General features: G+C 44.3%; 1 protein-coding gene across 2 annotated transcripts in view; it reads right to left on the minus strand.

The window, feature by feature from the left end:
* Window positions 1–334: 334 nt before the first annotated feature.
* The window catches only part of NPY5R (neuropeptide Y receptor Y5), a 235923-nt gene continuing 217278 nt past the window's right edge, over window positions 335–18979 (minus strand). For both annotated transcript variants that reach the window (XM_044297286.1, XM_044297368.1), the window contains one exon: window positions 335–2212. In XM_044297286.1, coding sequence (XP_044153221.1) covers window positions 827–2203 — 1377 coding nt within the window. In that variant the 5' untranslated portion in view covers window positions 2204–2212 and the 3' untranslated portion in view covers window positions 335–826. The remainder of the gene's footprint in view (window positions 2213–18979) is intronic.

An 18979-nucleotide genomic window follows, 5' to 3' on the forward strand; every position in this document is an offset into this window, starting at 1 on the left:
GAAATGGGGATTAAAATGGATCCTCTAATGAAACAGAAATATGGAAAATACAATCCTGATGTAAACAACAAGATCTATTTTATTACTGATACCATTATAACTATAATTATTAGATAATAGACTAATACAACTCACAAATATTGTGTAATATATAAGAAACACTCTGACAATATTGTAATATGCATACCATATTTTATTTATCACTTCCACTGTAAAGCCACGTAAGCTAAACATATTCAAAGCTTTGCAAGTACAGTATGAAATAATAAAAAATATAAATTACTATTTTACAACAGCAATGATTAATCACAAATACTATGAATTTTACCCAGTAATGTAGTGTAAAATATTGTTCTTTCAAATACGAACAAGTTCCATATCATATAAATAGGAAAATTGATATTTAAAGATCTGATATTAAAATGAGTCTTTTAAAATAAAAAAAAGACTGAGTGGTAAACACAAGGACAAATATGGCATGGTCCATGATAGTCATATGTCTGCATACGATGGGCTTATATTAGGATCAATTACAAGCAATTCAGAAGATCTTATATGTAGATATATTACAAATACTCATAATATTTAGGTAATGTCAGTATGCAGAATGTTGTCTCTTTTCACCGCAATAAAGAGATTAGAAATAGACCTCATGGAGATCATATGTAGCAGGAAAATACATGTACAAATATATATGAAGTCTGTAATGTTAGCATTAGTTGAACAACCCATTTTACTCTCTTATGGAAAATATGCCATCAATTAACATAACATTTCAGACAGAGATCCAAGTGATATATTTTAGAGAGCAAATAGCTGGATGGAACTATGATATCTGGAAACACTTGATGAGTGACATCAAATCTGCTTTTATACCATCATTTAAAAATCCATAGAGTATGGGATTTAGACAACAGGAGACCATGCCAAGCAAGTGACAGATGCAATAAACTAATTTGAAATGCCGGTTGGAAATTAGATTGGCATTAAAGTCAGTAACAAGGTGAAAGAGGTGAAGTGGCATCCAACTGACAGCAAAAGCCAAGATCAATACAGTTAATCTACAGAAAACACGTCTAGACCTCTTCTTTATCCGAGTTATAGACTTAGATACAGAGTTAATATTGTGTAGCTCAGAATTCTCTTCTGGCTTCATCTCGAAACATATGGGAACTCCAGGCAGATAGACACTTGAAGGTAAAGTGTGGACACTAGTGTGGATACTAGTCGGTAAAGTGTGGCTCCTCTCTGTGGTAGACATCTCTGGAACGTCACCAGTATTACTCTCTTGGTGTCGTCTTAATATAGCTGGGACAACACTTGCTGTTTTTTTGCTGTAACGCTTTCTATGTTTCCGCACACAAGAATAACTCCACTTTCGACTGCTACAAATTTCCACCTCAGATTGATTTGTTTTTGGTTGTTGAAGGGTCAAGTTGATCATCTCATTTTCCTCAACTTTCACATCTTTGTTTGGTAATCTTGAACTTATGCTTCTGCAAACACTTGTATGACTTATTGTTAAACAAAACAATGGCAATATATATTGTACCAGTAATAAGGAAATGGTGAAGGCAATTCTGTAGGAATCAGATGGCCAGGACTCAATACACAGATAACTATTCATCAGTGGCTCTAAATTAAATGCTTCTCTCAAGTTTATAATTTTATGAAAGACCGGTAAAGGGGAACATATGGTGAAACCAAGAGTCCAGACAGTAGCAATCAAAAAATATCCATGATTTGCAGTTAAATTGGTTGACAGAGGATGTTTTATCATGTGGTACCTCACCAAGGCAATTGACATGAGCATTAGAGTAGAGATTAGAACAGAGACACACTGGAGGAAAGGCACAACATGACACATGACCTCACCAAAGATCCACTGGTCTAGTAAGACACATGTCAGGGTAAATGGTGAGCAGAACAGCACAACTAAAATATCTGAAAAAGCCAAGTTTCCAATCAGGTAGTTAATTATAGTTTTCTGCTTGCGCTTTTTGAAAATAGCCAGAAGAATTAGGAGATTTCCCATAAATCCAAGCAGGCTTACAAATGTATACAGCCCAATTAGAAAGTATCGAATGTCGTCCACACTGCTGTTGTAATCCTCCCAAGCTGGAAAATCGGTGGCTGATGTTTCAAAGGTGCTGTTTTCTTCTTTCATAACAGTTCTGTTAAAGTCTTTTATGTCCAAATCCATTTCACAGTCCTAAGGCACAAAGAATAGCAATTAGTGAATCCATGTAAGAAAATGACATCTAAAAGCTGAATAATTATTCATTGGTTTCTGATTGTAAAGTTACAAAGGTTTAATTTAATAAGATACATATATGACACAGGTCGCATACAAAGGCAGTGGGCACTGCTAATTATAAATGGAAAGCTAAACACGCATTAGTACCAGAAAGTGCTATAAAGAACAAAACAACACCTGAAAAAGCTATGTAGGCCCCTAATTACACATTACATGACACTGTTAAAAGAAGGCAGCAGAAAGGGATCTATTTGGATAGAGTAGTACTAGGTCATGATAGCGCAGCACTTTACAGACATTAGCATCAAGCTGTCCCCAATGGGGCTCGCAATCTGACATAAAAACAACAAATAAAGAGCCCAGTATAAAATAACACTAGTTGAAATGCAGAAATTCATACCACAGTGTCATATATTAGATTACAAGTAAGCACTATCCTGAAAAAATGGATATGTATGTATGGAAGATAATGTGACATCCAAACAACAAATTGCAAAGTGGAAACACATCTTGGTAACAACAATATATGTAAAGCAACTGACTGTAGTCGGAGTCTGCTGACCAGGTCAGATATACGGTATCGACCCAGATTTTCTAATGTGTCTGTACCTCAAATCTGTGCAAAGTGGTACAAATAGGCATAATATTGGTGCAACCAGATTTTCTACACTGTTTTCACTTTTTGCTCAAAAGAGGGCGGGGCTTAAAGGGACAGACAGAGCTTTGCACAAAAGGAACATGGCAAAATAAAGCTATTTTCACACTTGCGTTTTGGGCGGATCCGTCATGGATCTGCAAAAACTGATCCGTTACAATAATACAACTGCATGCATCTGTCATGAACTGATCCATTTGTATTATCTGTAACATTGCCAAGACAGATCCGTCTTGAACTCCATTGAAAGTCAATTAGGAGACAGATCCGTTTTCCATTGTGCCAGATTGTGTCAGAGAAAACGGATCCGTCCCCATTGACTTACATTGTGTGCCAGGAAAGATCCGTTTGGCTCCGCTTCGTCATGCGGACAGCAAAACGCTGCAGGCAAATACACTTTTTGTGTAATTTTTTTTAACACCATTTTTATTTATTTTTTACAGTGTTCGCCTGAGGGGTTAGGTCATGTGAAATTTTTATACAGCAGGTTCTTACGGACTCAGGGATAGCTAATATGTCTACTTTTTTATTTACTTAAGTTTTACACAATAACAGCATTTTTTTAGAGGGGGCTGGATCTCACAGGCTGTCACAGGTCCCTGTCACAGCAGCACAGGGACCCGATGGCTGCTCTCTCCCTCCCTCCACACATCACAAGTACCGTTGTCAGCGCTGGCTGCGGCACATCAAGGGTTAATTTTACAGATGCCGGCGCATGCAGCAGGGCTCCGACTATCAGTGACTGCCTGATCCCTGCCGCGGATCGGGCGGGTGCAGTATCACAGCACCGTAAGGCGCTGGTTCTTAAGACACGGACATCTGCACCATACATGTACAGCGCAGGTCCTTAAGGGGTTAAACAAGTGAAATACATTTATGTTAGTCCTGGTTCACATCTGTGTTGAGCAGATCCAGCAGATTTTTCTGGCTGGGAAAAGCCTGCTGAATCTGTCACTGCCAGGCGGTGCTGAAATTCCGTATGGCCCCATTCACTATATCCAGCCGAAACATGGCAAATGCTGTATGTTGAGGAGTGGCTAAATACCGCTGCATGCACTTGTCCAGCTGCTTCTTTTAATAGTGTTACAGTGAATGAGGTCAGATGTGCTTAAATGCAGATGTGAAACAGGCCTTACATTTTTTAAACCTGGAAAATATGCATGAAAAATGCAGCAAACCTGGTAAAAATGACTGCAGTTTAAACAACTTTGTAATGCAATTTTGACTGTGTGGTAAAAAATATCTCATCTAAATATACCCATACACTGCAGTCAGTAAAATATAAACAATGCACAAGTCTAAAGACATCTCCATCAATGGATGGTGCATGCAATTATTTGAAAAATCATAGCATGCACCACCTAGCTCTGAATTTCCCTCAAGATTCATTTACTCAAGTGAGTGGATCTGCAAGACAAACAGACAAGACGCGCACATCATTTGTGAGTGATCCACATAAAACTAGTTTAACATCACTTTTTAGAAGCATTATACTTACCTGCAAGCTGCGCTGTCTGTGACCGACCGGGCACTCCTCCTACTGGTAAGTGACAGGTCTGTGCTATGCGCCGCACAGACCTTCCACTTACCACTAGGAGGAGCGCCCTGCCGGTCACAGACATCGCAGCTCGCAGGTAAGTATAATGCTTCTAAAAATTGCTAAGTAACCATGGCAACCAGGACTGCAGTAGCGTCCTGGTTGCCATGGTTACCGATCGGAGCCCCAGCGATTAAACTGGGACTCCGATCGGTACTCTCCGCTGCCACCAATGATGGGGGGGAGATTTTAATTAGGAGGGGGAGGCTTACTGGGACCATTGAATCTACCGTACTACAGGGGAGGGAGGGGGACCGGCCGCACTGGCCACCAATGTGTTAACTACAGGGGAGGGAGGGCGTCCGGCCGCACTGGCCACCAATGTGTTAACTATAGGGGAGGGGGGGGCGGCCGCACTGGCCACCAATGTGTTAACTACAGGGGAGGGAGGGGGGCCGGCCACACTGGCCACCAATATGTTAACTACAGGGGATGGAGGGGGGGCCGGTCGCACTGGCCACCAATGTGTTAACTACAGGGGAGGGAGGGAGGGGGGGCCGGCCGCACTGGCCACCAATGTGTTAACTACAGGGGAGGGATGGGGGGCGGCACTGGCCACCAATGAGTTAAATACAGGATGGGGAGGGGGGTCTTCCCCCTGCTGCCTGGTAGCACCTGCCAGGCAGCAGGGGGCAGTCATGTACACAGTTCTTTTAGTATATTCTAACTTGAAGCGTCCCCATCACCATGGGAACGCCTCTGTGTTAGAATATACTGTCGGATCTGAGTTTCACGATCTAACTCATATCCGACAGTATATTCTAACATAGAGGCGTTCCCATGGTGATGGAGATGCTTCAAGTTAAAATATACCATCGGATTGGAGAAAACTCAGATCCGATGGTATAAAAGGGACTCCTGACTTTACATTGAAAGTCAATGGGGGACAGATCCGTTTGCAATTGCACCATATTGTGTCAACGTCAAATGGATCCGTCCCCATTGACTTGCATTGTAATTCAGGACAGATCCGTTTGGCTCCGCACGGCCAGACGGACACCATGTCCGTGGATCCTCCAAAAATCAAGGAAGACCCAAGGGATGAAAAAAAGGTCACAAATCACGGACCTACGGACCCCGTTTTTGCGGACCTTAAAAAAACCCGGTTGTGTGCATGAGGCCTGACTCTGTCAATAAGGCATAGGAATGAAGGACCTGTGATATTCTATTGGCTAATTAGGATCATGTGATGGTGCCACATTTGATTTTTTTTGTGAATATATGGTAAGTTATAAGCACCTGATTTTGCTATATGCCAATTTGGTGCAGACTGGTTCAGTCATTTGACCATGAATTAAGAACAGACAGATAGAAGTTCATATATACTGCCTGTCCCAAAAAAAAGTCGCCACCTGGATTTAACTAAGCAAATAGTTATGAGCCTCCTATTGGATAATTACTGCATGGGTAATTATCTTTCAGCTGGCAACAAGTTATTTAACCCCAACTGGTGCAATGAGTTTCTTCTCATTTCTTAAACAACCATGTTGAAAGACACATCTCGTGGTCGTGGAAAAGATGTTAGTCTGTTTGAGAAGAGTCAAATCATTGGCATGCATCTAGCAGAGAAAACATCTAAGGAGATTGCAGAAACTACTAAAATTGGGTTAAGAACTGTCCAATGCATTATTAAAAACTGGAAGGATAGTGGGGACCTATCATTTCGAGGAAAAAATGTGGCGGTAAAAAATCCTGAATGATCGTAATTAGCGATCACTTAAACACAAGGTGAAATCAAATCTAAGAAAAAGAACAGTAGAACTCAGGTCTATGTTTAATAGTGAAAGTAAGAGCATTTCCACACGCATAATGCGAAGGGAACGCAAGGGATTGGTAGTGAACAGCTGTGTAGCCGTAAGAAAACCACTAATCAGTGAGGCAAACCGGAAAAAAAGGCTTCAATTTGCTAGGGAGCATAAATATTGGACTCTGGAACAATGGAAGAAGGTCATGTGGTCTGAAGAGAGGCAAATGAAGTGATGCACCCATCATGCCTAGTGCTTACTGTACAAGCCTGTGGAGGCAGTGCTATGATCTAGGGTTGCTGCAGTTGGTCAGGTCTAGGTTCAGCAACAGAATGTGTTCCAAGAATGAGGTCAGCTGACTACCTGAACATACGAAATGACCAGGGTATTCCATCAATAGATTTTTTCTTCCCTGATGGCACGGGCATTTTCGAAGATGACAATGCCAGGATTCAGCGGCTCAAATTGTGAAAGAGTGGTTCAGGGAGCATGACACATCATTTTCACACATGGATTTGCCACCACAGAGTCCAGACCTTAACCCTATTGAGAATCTTTGGGATATGCTGGAGAAGGCTTTGCGCAGCAGTCAGACTCTGCCATCATCAATGCAAGATCTTGGTGAAAAATTAATGCAACACTGGATGGAAATAAATCTTGTGACATTGCAGAAGCGTATCGAAACAATGCCACAGTGAATGCGTGCCGTAATCAAAGCTAAAGGCGGTCCAACAAAATATTATAGTGTGTGGCCTTTTTTTTGGTGGTGACTTTTTCATTTGGACATGCAGTGTATATATTGTGACAGGGTGTCACAATGTTTTGCAGAGAAAGTGCTGGATGGTGTGTACATTGCACCAAGTTTCCGGCACTTCATGTGTTAAAAGGCTCCAGGAAGGTTTGGTTTTCTTTGTATCCAGAAGCTTCCTGGGAAAAAGAAAGCCAGTTTAGGGTCCTGGAGCCGGTCAGGGAAGAGTTGGGTGGGTTCCCTGACCACCCGGAGCCAGTCCGGGTTTTACCTGCCTGGGGGACTGCTCACACAGATGCACTAATTAAGTCAGCAGCCCTGACCCTGGAGCTCTCTCTCTGGGAGTCTGGGCAGTCTGTTTGAGAAGCTGCAAGCCTAGGAGCTCTGAGAGCGGTTGGCTTCTCCACCTAACTGCTGAACTGTAAGTTGCTCTGTTTTCCCCTTGAAAATGCTCATTTTTTTTTTTTTTTTCTTTTGTGAGGGATGTCCACTAGAATTGTAGCTTGGAACGTCAGAGGACTTGGGGAAAGAGTTAAAAGGCAAGCGATTATGGATGCATTAAAAATATATCTTCCAGCAATTATCTGTATAGTAGAAACTCATCTAACTAAGGAAACTCTGTTCCGTCTGACAACGGGATGGCAGTCCCAATCGTATCATTCTACCTTTAATGGCTCTTCCAGGGGTATTTCGGTTCTTATTCATAACTCCATAGATTTCACCCTTATAAAATCTTATATAGATGCCCAGGGCAGATTTATTTTTTTGCATGGCAAGCTTAATGGTGACAGTTATATTCTAGCCTTTTTCTATATACCTCCGCCATTTTCAATGTACCCACTGCTTCAGTTAATGCTTTTTTTTGAAAAGAGACCAGAATGCCGCTTAATCCTGATAGGGGATTTTAATGCGGTCATTGATCCTAACAAAGACAGATTTTCACTCGATGTGGAAAAGGGGAGGTATCCCTGTAACTCCCCACTGCCTCAATTCTGCTCTGAGGTGGGAGTGGTGGATATATGGAAATATCTTGGTGGAGGAAAGAGAGTATACTCCTGTGTCAGTAGGGGGGGCAGAGCAATGTCTAGGATCGATCTAGCATTTACTAATGAGAGCAATCTGAGTAATATCTGTAAGATGCGATACGGAGTAAGAACAGTTTCGGACCATTCACCCGTACTGGTTGAGGTTCGCAGCGGGAAGAATAAGGATACTAGGGGGCTAGGATTTAAGCTAAATCCATACTGGCTCACTATTCTGGACAATCTGCAGTCGATTAAACTACTGATATCCTCCTTTTGGGAGGTGAATCTTCCCTCTGCTAATATCAATACAGTATGGGATGCCTTGAAAGCATATTTGAGGGGGGTCTTTATAAGTGAGATTGCCGCAGCAAAGAGAACATTTAGGAAGAAAGAGGAGGAACTGGGTAAGATCGCTGCACTCACAGCTGAGCGATACGCTAGCCATCCCACTGAGCACAATAGGCAAGAGATGCAGAAGGCTAGTTGCTCCTTGGAGAAATATGTAACAGAGAAAGCAAATCATAGGGTATTCTTCAAGGGGCTCAATTATTTTATCGAGTCTGGACGTCCGGGCAAGCTTCTAGCTAGAATAATTTCGCAACAAGATAAGACAAAACAATCTATTATCTCAATCCGTAATGTAGAGGGCGAAACCATAACAGATCCAGAGGGAATTGGGAATATTTTTCTACAATATTTTGCTCAGATATATAGATCCTCCCCTGGACTGTCGTCTGAACTGGTGATGCGGTTCCTGGAGCAAATTCCACTTTCTATGTTAAATGAAGCACAAAAAGAATATCTGGAGGAGGAGCTCTCTCTTGCTGAGCTGCAGGAGGCCCTTGGGTCCGTTTCGGGGAATTCATCGCCAGGAACAGATGGCCTTCCATATGAGGTCTATTGCAAGTATAGTGAGGTGATCCTCCCCCAGCTGCTGGAGGTTTTCTCCCAAGCAGCACAGGGAGGGAGATTACCACACTCTATGATGGAGGCCCTTATTGTTCTAATTCTAAAAAAGGATAAAAACCCGGCAGAATTGAGCTCCTATAGACCAATCTCCTTATTAAATACAGACGCTAAGTTACTATCAAAAGTCCTTGCTAGGAGGCTCTCGCGGGTTATCCCTACGATTATTCATCCGGATCAAAACGGCTTTATGCCAAACAGGGGCACCCATCACAATTTGCACAGGCTATTTATGAATATTCAATCCCCGGGGCGTGGCGCCCGCTCCATCCTGTCGTTGGATGCTACTAAAGCCTTCGACAGGGTGGAGTGGATTTTTATTTGGGAGGTAATGAAAAAAATGGGTTTTGGCCCAAGATTTATGGCAATGGTCCTGCTACTCTATAACTCCCCAGTTGCCAGGATTAGGATCAATGACTCGATGACAGAGAGCTTTATTCTGGGAAGAGGCACCCGCCAAGGCTGTCCCCTTTCCCCCCTTTTATTCAATATTTATATCGAACCCTTAGCGGCCATGATACGACATGATCCGGAGGTGGCTGGCTTTGGCATAATGGGGAAGCATGACCGCGTGTCCCTCTACGCAGATGATATTCTGGTTTTTATTCATCAAACAAATACCACCCTCCCTCGCATAATGGATCTGGTCGGTCACTTCTCCGACATATCTGGACTTGAGATCAATTGGGAGAAGACCGTACTTCTCCCTATAGACGAGCTGCGAGGTGAATTTAATAATCAGTTAACGATCTCGGATTCAATAAAGTACCTGGGGATAATAGTTTCCACCAAACCTCAGGAATATTTACAACTTAACCTGATCCCCTTGTTGATGAAGTTAAGAGCAAAAATTAAGATATGGCAAAAAATCCTGCTAGCAAGAGCGGATAGAATTTCATTAATAAAAAAGGTAGTGCTGCCCCAGGTTCTTTATGTCCTGCGCAACTCGCCTTTATGGATTACAGACAAGCATTTTAGATTGATAGAGCGGATGCTCAATGACTTACTATGGGGGAGGAAGCGTGTGAGACTGAAGGCACTTTATTTCTCCATGCCCTATAGTCGGGGAGGTCTTAATCTTCCATACTTTAGGGGCTATTTTGTGGCCTCCCAACTCTGCCTTTTTAATGATTGGGAAAATAGCCCTTTCTGCAGTAAAGTGGTGAAGGATGCAGGTTTTTCTGATTTCTTCACCGTACTGGAATCCGATTACCTATTAAATATACTGAGCGGGTACACACTTTTCTGCAGAATGGCTACAAAGACCTGGTCGGTCATAAGGGGTTGGTGCGCAGTTAAGGCATCGCTTGTCTGCACCCCATTATGGCACAACCCGAAACTTCTTAATCTAAACGACTCAAGTTGCCGTCAGTATTGGAGGACTAAAAATGTGCAGTACTTACATCAAGTAGTCAGTGGTGGACAAATTTTGCCCCTCATGGAACTAAGGGCAAATTTAGGTGAGGTGGCCTGGTTTGCATATTTTCAATTGAGGTCAGCACTCTTTAGCACTTTGAACAGTCACCTCTTTATTATAGACACTCCTTTATTTTTACAGGATTTAATCTGTAAGAAAACTGTCACGAGAATTAAACTATCTCACTGTTATAGACACTTAATGGATAATTTTTTTCTGGATGTTCTTTCTCCAGGACAGAGAGCCTGGTCTTCTCTTCTTTCAGAGGTGAGCCCCCCAAACTGGGAGAATATAGGGGAAAGCTTAAAATTGGTCTCACACAATTCTAACCACATTGTTGTACAATTTAATATTCTGCACAAAATTTATGCGACACCTATATGGCTATACAGAAGAGGACTCAGGGCCTCCTCTGACTGCCCCCGCTGTGGCGATCCTGGGGCAGATCATCTACATCTGTTCTGGGACTGCCCAATGGTGAGTAGGTACTGGAGCCTGGTCCAAAAGAATCTGGCGCGTAAACTTAAAATTGTTGTTCCTTTGTCCCCTAGGATATGGGTCCTGGGAGATTTATCTGAGGTTAATCATCAACCCATAAAAAGTCATTTGTTGATTAAGGTGATGTTCTTGACGAGGCTCCTGATTTCTAGATCCTGGTTCTGCTCTTCTGCCCCAGATTGTAAGAACTGGCTGGGCCTGGTGGAGAAAGTGAAAAGCTATGAGAAGATCCTGTACAAACAAAGAGGATCCTACTTAAAGTGGAATAGTCTATGGAAAGATTGGGATACGGCTAATTAATTAGGATCCCCTTTTTTTTTCTCTGCAAGGTGGGGGGGGGGGGGGGTTGGTGGGGAGAGATGGGGAAAATGCTATTTGTCCGGCTTTTCTGCATGTATTCTATAGATGTAGAATGTGAAGGTACATCTGAGTACAGGAGGGTCTCTAGGACTGGTAGAGGGGGGGGGCCTCACCGCATTAAATAATGGTGGGATGGGCAGGGGACTGTGGCTTGGAACACGGGGGCGCGGCTCGGGGTACAGCTCTTCCCGTCGGACACGGGGTTCGGTTGCGGGTAGGGAAGTGTCACTGTGATGGCTTGCCACTATGTGTTCCTTTAAGGAGACAGAGCGGGTCTTTGGCTCTGCCTTCCGTTCACATTCTTCTCAACTGCCGGTGACTGCCGAGTGATACTCGATTTGAGTTCGCTGCTGCACGAAATATCCACGTGAATAAACGTGAGGCCCGGCGAATCATGGTCCGGATTTTCAATTCAATCATAAGGGGATGAGGCAGTAAAATATGTGAGTGGGTGTTCCACCACTGTGATAAAAGACTGCTGGACCCCCTTTTCCGGTACTTGCTGTATCAAATGCCCACGATTAAAGATCGCTGTAGGATCGCTTCTCCGGCAGTATGGGAATATCAAGCGATCGGCCACATGGGTGCCAATCTTCCCGCTCGCACCCACCCATGTCTGGGGGAGGGTGTGCGCGAGCGGCGCTCGCTGCTTGGCGGCTGACTGGACTTCAGGCCCCTTATCCTTGTAGTTTATATAGAATCTGGGCAAAAGGGACTTTTTTTTTTTTTTTTCTTTTGTCCATCTGCTTTAGTAAGCTTTGGATGTCGGGTGAGTCCCGCCACCCTCCCCAGTAGGAGACCTCCACTTGATTTTCAAATGTCGACACTATTATGTATACTTGTATGAAATTATTGTCAATCACGTTCACAGATTAGAATTGGCGGACTTATGGACTTTATAATATTAATTATGCAATATGTATTTAAGTTTTTGTATCACAATAAATAAAATTTAATAAAAAAAAAAAAAAAAAAGAAAATGCTCTTTGTGTTTTGTTATGAGTTTAGCTAGGGCTGCCAAGTGAGATAGGCAGGAGCCAGACAGCAACTTGCGAAATAAATTGGCAACAGTGTGACACACAAGCTACAAAAGTGTTGATTGTTCCTGTTTCTGCCCAAAACAACCCAGCAGGAAGGTGTAACAGTTCACAAATTGGTGGAGGATGCGGGCAGACGGATCCCTGCCAGATACCATCCCTCTAGTAAATTGAATTGCATTTCATCTTATCATCCAATACGATGGAAGACCTGGTGTTGAGGTTGGCACAAGCCTGTGCAACCCAACAAGAAGCAAATGCAGTCCAGCGAGAGACTAATGCCAGATATGAAAAAGCTTTGGCGGCACAAGCTGAAGCTGCTAGGAAAGACAGAGAAACTCTTACAGAGGTTCTGCAGCAGCTGGCGAATATGCGTCAGGATCGACCTGGCAACAGTGGGTTGATCAAAGCAAGCCACTTTCTTCAGAAAATGACCCCACACGATGACGTGGAAGCATTTCTAAATACGTTTGAACGTACCGCAGATCAGGAGGCGTGGCCTAAGACTCAGTGGGTGGGGTTGGTTGGGGTTGATTTGTCTGCTGAGGATGCCCAGGACTATGAGAAGCTAAAGCTAGAAATTATCCGCCGTTTGGGTGTCACTCCTGCTGTGCGGGCCCAACGAGTGCACCGCTGGAATTACCAATCTAATAAGTCTCCCAGGTCACAGATGCATGACCTAATTTATCTGGTACGGAAGTGGTTGCAACCTGAGATACTCACGGCACCCCATATTGTCGAAAGGGTCACAATGGATCGCTTCCTGACAGCGCTGCCGCATGAATTAAGAAAATGGGTCAGTCACGCTGATCCAAAGTCTGCCAATGAGTTAGTGGAGATGGTTGAACGCTACCTCGCAGCAGAGGGGTTTTTGGCAGGGGAGTCTGACCCCGAGAACTTGCCTGTAAAGCGGTGTCTGCCCGCAGTGGCGGGGAGAGGCGCCGCAACCTTAAATGCAGATCCTGGTTTGAAAACGTGGTGAAGACCAACATGGATACTAGGCTGCTGAAAGAGACCCTACCAGGCTCTGGTGTCCAGTGCTGGAGGTGCAAAGCCCGGGGGCATGTGGCTGCTAAATGTCCTGACGTCCCAGTACCTATGGAGTGTGGAGCCGCTCTGCACCTTTCCTTCTTTGCTCATCCAGCGTGTCTGACATCTGCACTGGCTCACATGGCACAGGTCAAAGTGGGTGGAAGGAGTGTCCAGGCCTTGCTGGATTCTGGGAGCCTCGTTATGTACATTCAGACCTGGTAGCTCCAGACCAGCTGAAAAACCAGTGCATGGGTGTTGTGTGCATACATGGTGATGCAAAAAGTCATGGTACAGAGGTAGTCCCCATTGAGACTCAGTTTGGTGTGACGTCCCATGAGGTTGGAGTATCTAAAACCCTTATGCATAGTGTCAGACTAGGGCAGAACTTTTCTTTGTTCTGGGACCTGTGGGCGGTCAAGTTTCCACCTCAAGTTTCCCTAAGTGTGAGGGATGAAACTCCGGCTAGCCTGCCTAACTTTGGGGATTCCGGTTCTGAAGTACCAGCCGGTGGACTGGCCCCAGTTAAGCCTGACCAGTTCCCCTTCTCTGTGCTAGTGGGGGAATCTGAGAGACCTCAAGAGTCTGTGGAAGAGTTACCTATGCCAGAAATAAACTGCTCTCAAGATAACTTTGGCACATCCCAACTGAGGGAAAATGTTGCTGTGGTTAATGAGGTTGCCCACAGTGCGGGCTTGGAGAAGGTGTACCCTCACTTTGCTGTCAACCATGATCTTCTCGATCGTGTTGATAATATAAGGGGTGAAGTCGTAGAGCAACCAGTTGTTCCCAAATCGCATAGGAAAGTGGTACTTGACCTGGCTCATAAAAACCCCAGGGGAGGACACCTGGCAGCTGAGAAAACGCAGCAACGGGTACTCCAGAGGTTTTTTTGGCCTGGTATATTTGCAGAAATCAAACAATTCTGTGCGTCTTGCCCAGAATGTCAGTTGACGTCTCCTGCGCCTCATTACCGGGGACCCTTGGCACCATTACCCATCATTGAGGTACCTTTTCACTGGATTGCAATGGATTTGGTGGGGCCCCTGGTGAAGTCTGCAAAGGGACATCAATACATTCTTGTGGTTTTAGACTATGCCACTAGGTATCCCGAGGCGGTTCCTCTGCAGAACACGTCAGCTAAAACAATTGCCCGGGAGCTGTTTCATATGTTTGCTAGAACAGGCATTCCCAAAGAGATCCTGACGGATCAAGGAACACCTTTTATGTCAAACGTAATGAAAGGTTTGTGTAAGCTGTTGGGTATAAAACAGTTAAGGACATCTGTCTATTACCCTCAAACTGATGGGTTGGTTGAGCGCTTCAACAAAACCCTCAAGAGAATGTTAAAAAGGGTCGTTAAGGCAGATGGGAGAGATTGGGATTGCCTGCTCCCCTACTTGATGTTTGCTGTTCGTGAGGTGCCTCAGTCGTCTCCTGGATTTTCCCCATTTGAGCTTTTTTATGGGTGACACCCCCGGGGGCTTTTGGATATTGCAAAGGAGTCATGGGAAGAGGAGCCCTCTCCCCACCGCTCCGTGGTGGAACATGTTCTACAGATGCAGGACCGCATCACAGCTGTAATGCCCATAGTACAAGAACATATAAGACAGGCTCAAGAGGCCCAAAGTCGCATATACAATCGGGGAGCCAGACTCAGGGTTTTTCAGCCAGGTGACCGGGTCCTGGTTCTGGGGATGTGAATTATAATGTCCACCAACCTGACAAACGGAAAAAAATGCAAATCTATCATGTCAATTTAATAAAGGCCTGGAAGGAACCGTTAGTTTCTATGGCAGCTGAGCCTCTCAGCCCTACACTTCAGGGGGGGAGTTACTGAGGTGAAGGTCTCGGAGACTTTGTCAAGGGCACAAGCCCAAGAGGTAAAGGAATTCCTCCTTAGGAATGCTGATGTGTTTTCAGAGTGGCCAAGTTGCACTCATGTAATTAAGCATGATATTGTTACAGATCCACAAGCTTGGGTTCGCTTGAAGCCATATCGCATTCCTGAAGCCCGCAGACAGACAGTAGCCGGTGAGGTCCAGAGAATGTTGGAGCTAGGTGTTATTGAGCCGTCCCATAGTGATTGGAGTAGCCCTGTGGTGTTGGTACCAAAACTGGATGGCTCCTTGCGGTTTTGCAACGACTTTCGCAAATTAAACGAGATCTCAAAGTTTGACGCTTATCCCATGCCACGGGTGGATGAGTTGATAGAAAGGTTAGGTCCAGCCAGGTACATTACCACCCTGGATCTAACCAGAGGTTATTGGCAGATTCCACTTACTTCAACGGCTAGGGAAAAGACAGCATTTTCTACTCCACAGGGCCTGTTCCAGTATGTGAGAATGCCATTTGGGCTTCATGGGGCCCCTGCCACCTTTCAGAGGTTGATGGATGAAGTCCTCAGGCCACACCGTCACTTCGCGTCGGCCTACCTTGACGACGTGGTGATATTCAGCTCGGATTGGGAAAGTCATCTTCCCAAGGTCCAAGAGGTGGTAAATTCAATTCGTCAGGCTGGTCTGACGGCCAATCCCAAGAAATGTGCCCTGGGCTTTGAAGAGGCACGATACCTAGGGTACATTATTGGTAAAGGTCTCATCAAGCCTCAGGCACAAAAGGTACAGGCAATTAAGGAGTGGCCTCAACCTTGCACAAAAAAACAGGTGAGGACGTTTCTGGGCATGGTAAGGTATTACCAGAGGTTTATTCCAGATTTTGCCACCATAGCTGTTCCACTTACAGACCTAATCAAGGGCAAAAACTCAGGGGGAATTTCTTGGAACAAAGATGCTGAGGTTGCGTTCTGTAAACTCAAGGAGGTGTTATGCAGTAGGCCAGTTTTGATCGCTCCTGATTTTAAAAAAAAGTTTGTTGTTCAAACAGATGCTTCCAATGTGGGCCTAGGGGCTGTGTTGTCACAGTTGGTGCATGGAGAAGAACACCCAGTGATATATTTGAGTAGGAAGCTAACCACGGCTGAGAAAAACTATAGTATTGTGGAGCGCGAGTGTCTGGCCATCAAGTGGGCTTGGGAGACTCTGTGATACTATCTGCTTGGCCGTCGATTTCAGTTAGTGACTAGGGATGAGCGAACTCGAACTGTATAGTTCGGGTTCGTACCGAATTTTGGGGTGTCCGTGACACGGACCCGAACCCGGACATTTTCGTAAAAGTTCGGGTTCGGTGTTCGTCGCTTTCTTCGCGCTTTTGTGACGCTTTCTTGGCGCTTTTTGAAAGGCTGCAAAGCAGCCAATCAACAAGCGTCATACTACTTGCCCCAAGAGGCCATCACAGCCATGCCTACTATTGGCATGGCTGTGATTGGCCAGAGCACCATGTGACCCAGCCTCTATTTAAGCTGGAGTCACATAGCGCCGCCCGTCACTCTGCTCTGATTAGCGTAGGGAGAGGTTGCGGCTGCGACAGTAGGGCGAGATTAGGCAGATTAACTCCTCCAAAGGACTTGATTAACTGATCGATCTGCAGCTGTGGATCATTGAGCTGCTGATCCTCAATTGCTCACTGTTTTTAGGCTGCCCAGACCGTTTGTCAGTCACATTTTTCTGGGGTGATCGGCGGCCACTTTGTGTCTTGTGGTGCGCCAGCACAAGCTGCGACCAAGTGCATTTAACCCTCAATGGTGTGGTTGTTTTTTGGCTAAAGCCTACATCAGGGTGAAGCTGTCACACCAAGTGCATTTAACCAGCAATAGTCTGTTTATTTTTTGGCCATATACTACATCAGGGGCAAGCTGCGCCTGTCACCAAGTGCATTTAACCCTCAATGGTGCGTTTGTTTTTTGGCTAAAGCCTACATCAGGGTGAAGCTGTCACACCAAGTGCATTTAACCAGCAATAGTCTGTTTATTTTTTGGCCATATACTACATCAGGGGCAAGCTGCGCCCGTCACCAAGTGCATTTAACCCTCAGTAGTGTGGTTGGTCAAGCTATCACACCAAGTGCATTTAACCAGCAATAGTCTGTTCATTTTTTGGCCATATACTAAATCAGGGGCAAGCTGCGCCCGTGACCAAGTGCATTTAACCAGCAATAGTCTGTTCATTTTTTGGCCATATACTACATCAGGGGCAAGCTGCGCCCGTCACCAAGTGCATTTAACCCTCAGTAGTGTGGTTGGTCAAGCTATCACACCAAGTGCATTTAACCAGCAATAGTCTGTTCATTTTTTGGCCATATACTAAATCAGGGGCAAGCTGCGCCCGTCACCAAGTGCATTTAACCAGCAATAGTCTGTTCATTTTTTGGCCATATACTACATCAGGGGCAAGCTGCGCCCGTCACCAAGTGCATTTAACCCTCAGTAGTGTGGTTGGTCAAGCTGTGACACCGAGTGCATTTAACCAGCAATAGTCTGTTCATTTTTTGGCCATATACTACATCAGGGGCAAGCTGCGCCCATCACCAAGTGCATTTAACCAGCAATAGTGTGGTTATTTTTTGGCCATATCCCAGTCTAATTCTGTCACTAAATCCATACCGGTCACCCAGCGCCTAAATACTAGGCCTCAAATTTATATCCCGCTAAATCTCTCGTTACCGCTGTCCTGTTGTGGCTGGGAAAGTTATTTAGTGTCCGTCAAAGCACATTTTTTGTTCTGGGTTGAAATACAATTCCCAATTTAGCAATTTAAAAATTTAGTGGTTTCTGCTGTATCAGAGCTATTTGAAATCTATCCCTAAAAGGGTATATAATATTCAAGGTGCACATAGGGTCATTCAGAATAACTTCACACACCCGCTACTGTGCATTTCCAAGTCTAATTCTGTCAATAAACCCATACCTGTCACCCAGCGCCTAAATACTAGGCCTCAAATTCATATCCAGCTAAATCTGTCGTTAGTGCTGTAGCTGGGCGAGTTATTTAGTGTCCGTTCAAGCACATTTCTTGTTCTGGGTTGAAATACAATTCCCAATTTAGCAATTTCATAATTTAGTGGTTTCTGCTATATCAGAGCTATTTGAAATCTATCCCTAAAAGGGTAGATCATATTGAAGGTGCACATAGGGACATTCAGAATAACTTCACACACCCGCTACTGTGCATTTCCAAGTCTAATTCTGTCACTAAACCCATACCTGTCACCCAGCGCCTAAATACTAGGCCTCAAATTTATATCCAGCTAAATCTGTCCTTAGTGCTGTAGCTGGGCGAGTTATTTAGTGTCCGTTCAAGCACATTTCTTGTTCTGGGTTGAAATACAATTCCCAATTTAGCAATTTCATAATTTAGTGGTTTCTGCTATATCAGAGCTATTTGAAATCTATCCCTAAAAGGGTAGATCATATTGAAGGTGCACATAGGGACATTCAGAATAACTTCACACACCCGCTACTGTGCATTTCCAAGTCTAATTCTGTCACTAAACCCATACCTGTCACCCAGCGCCTAAATACTAGGCCTCAAATTTATATCCAGCTAAATCTGTCCTTAGTGCTGTAGCTGGGCGAGTTATTTAGTGTCCGTTCAAGCACATTTCTTGTTCTGGGTTGAAATACAATTCCCAATTTAGCAATTTCATAATTTAGTGGTTTCTGCTATATCAGAGCTATTTGAAATCTATCCCTAAAAGGGTATATAATATTCAAGGTGCACATTGGGTCATTCAGAATAACTTCACAC

Source organism: Bufo gargarizans, chromosome 1 (assembly GCF_014858855.1).
Source record: "Bufo gargarizans isolate SCDJY-AF-19 chromosome 1, ASM1485885v1, whole genome shotgun sequence".
NCBI classification, from domain to species: domain Eukaryota; kingdom Metazoa; phylum Chordata; class Amphibia; order Anura; family Bufonidae; genus Bufo; species Bufo gargarizans.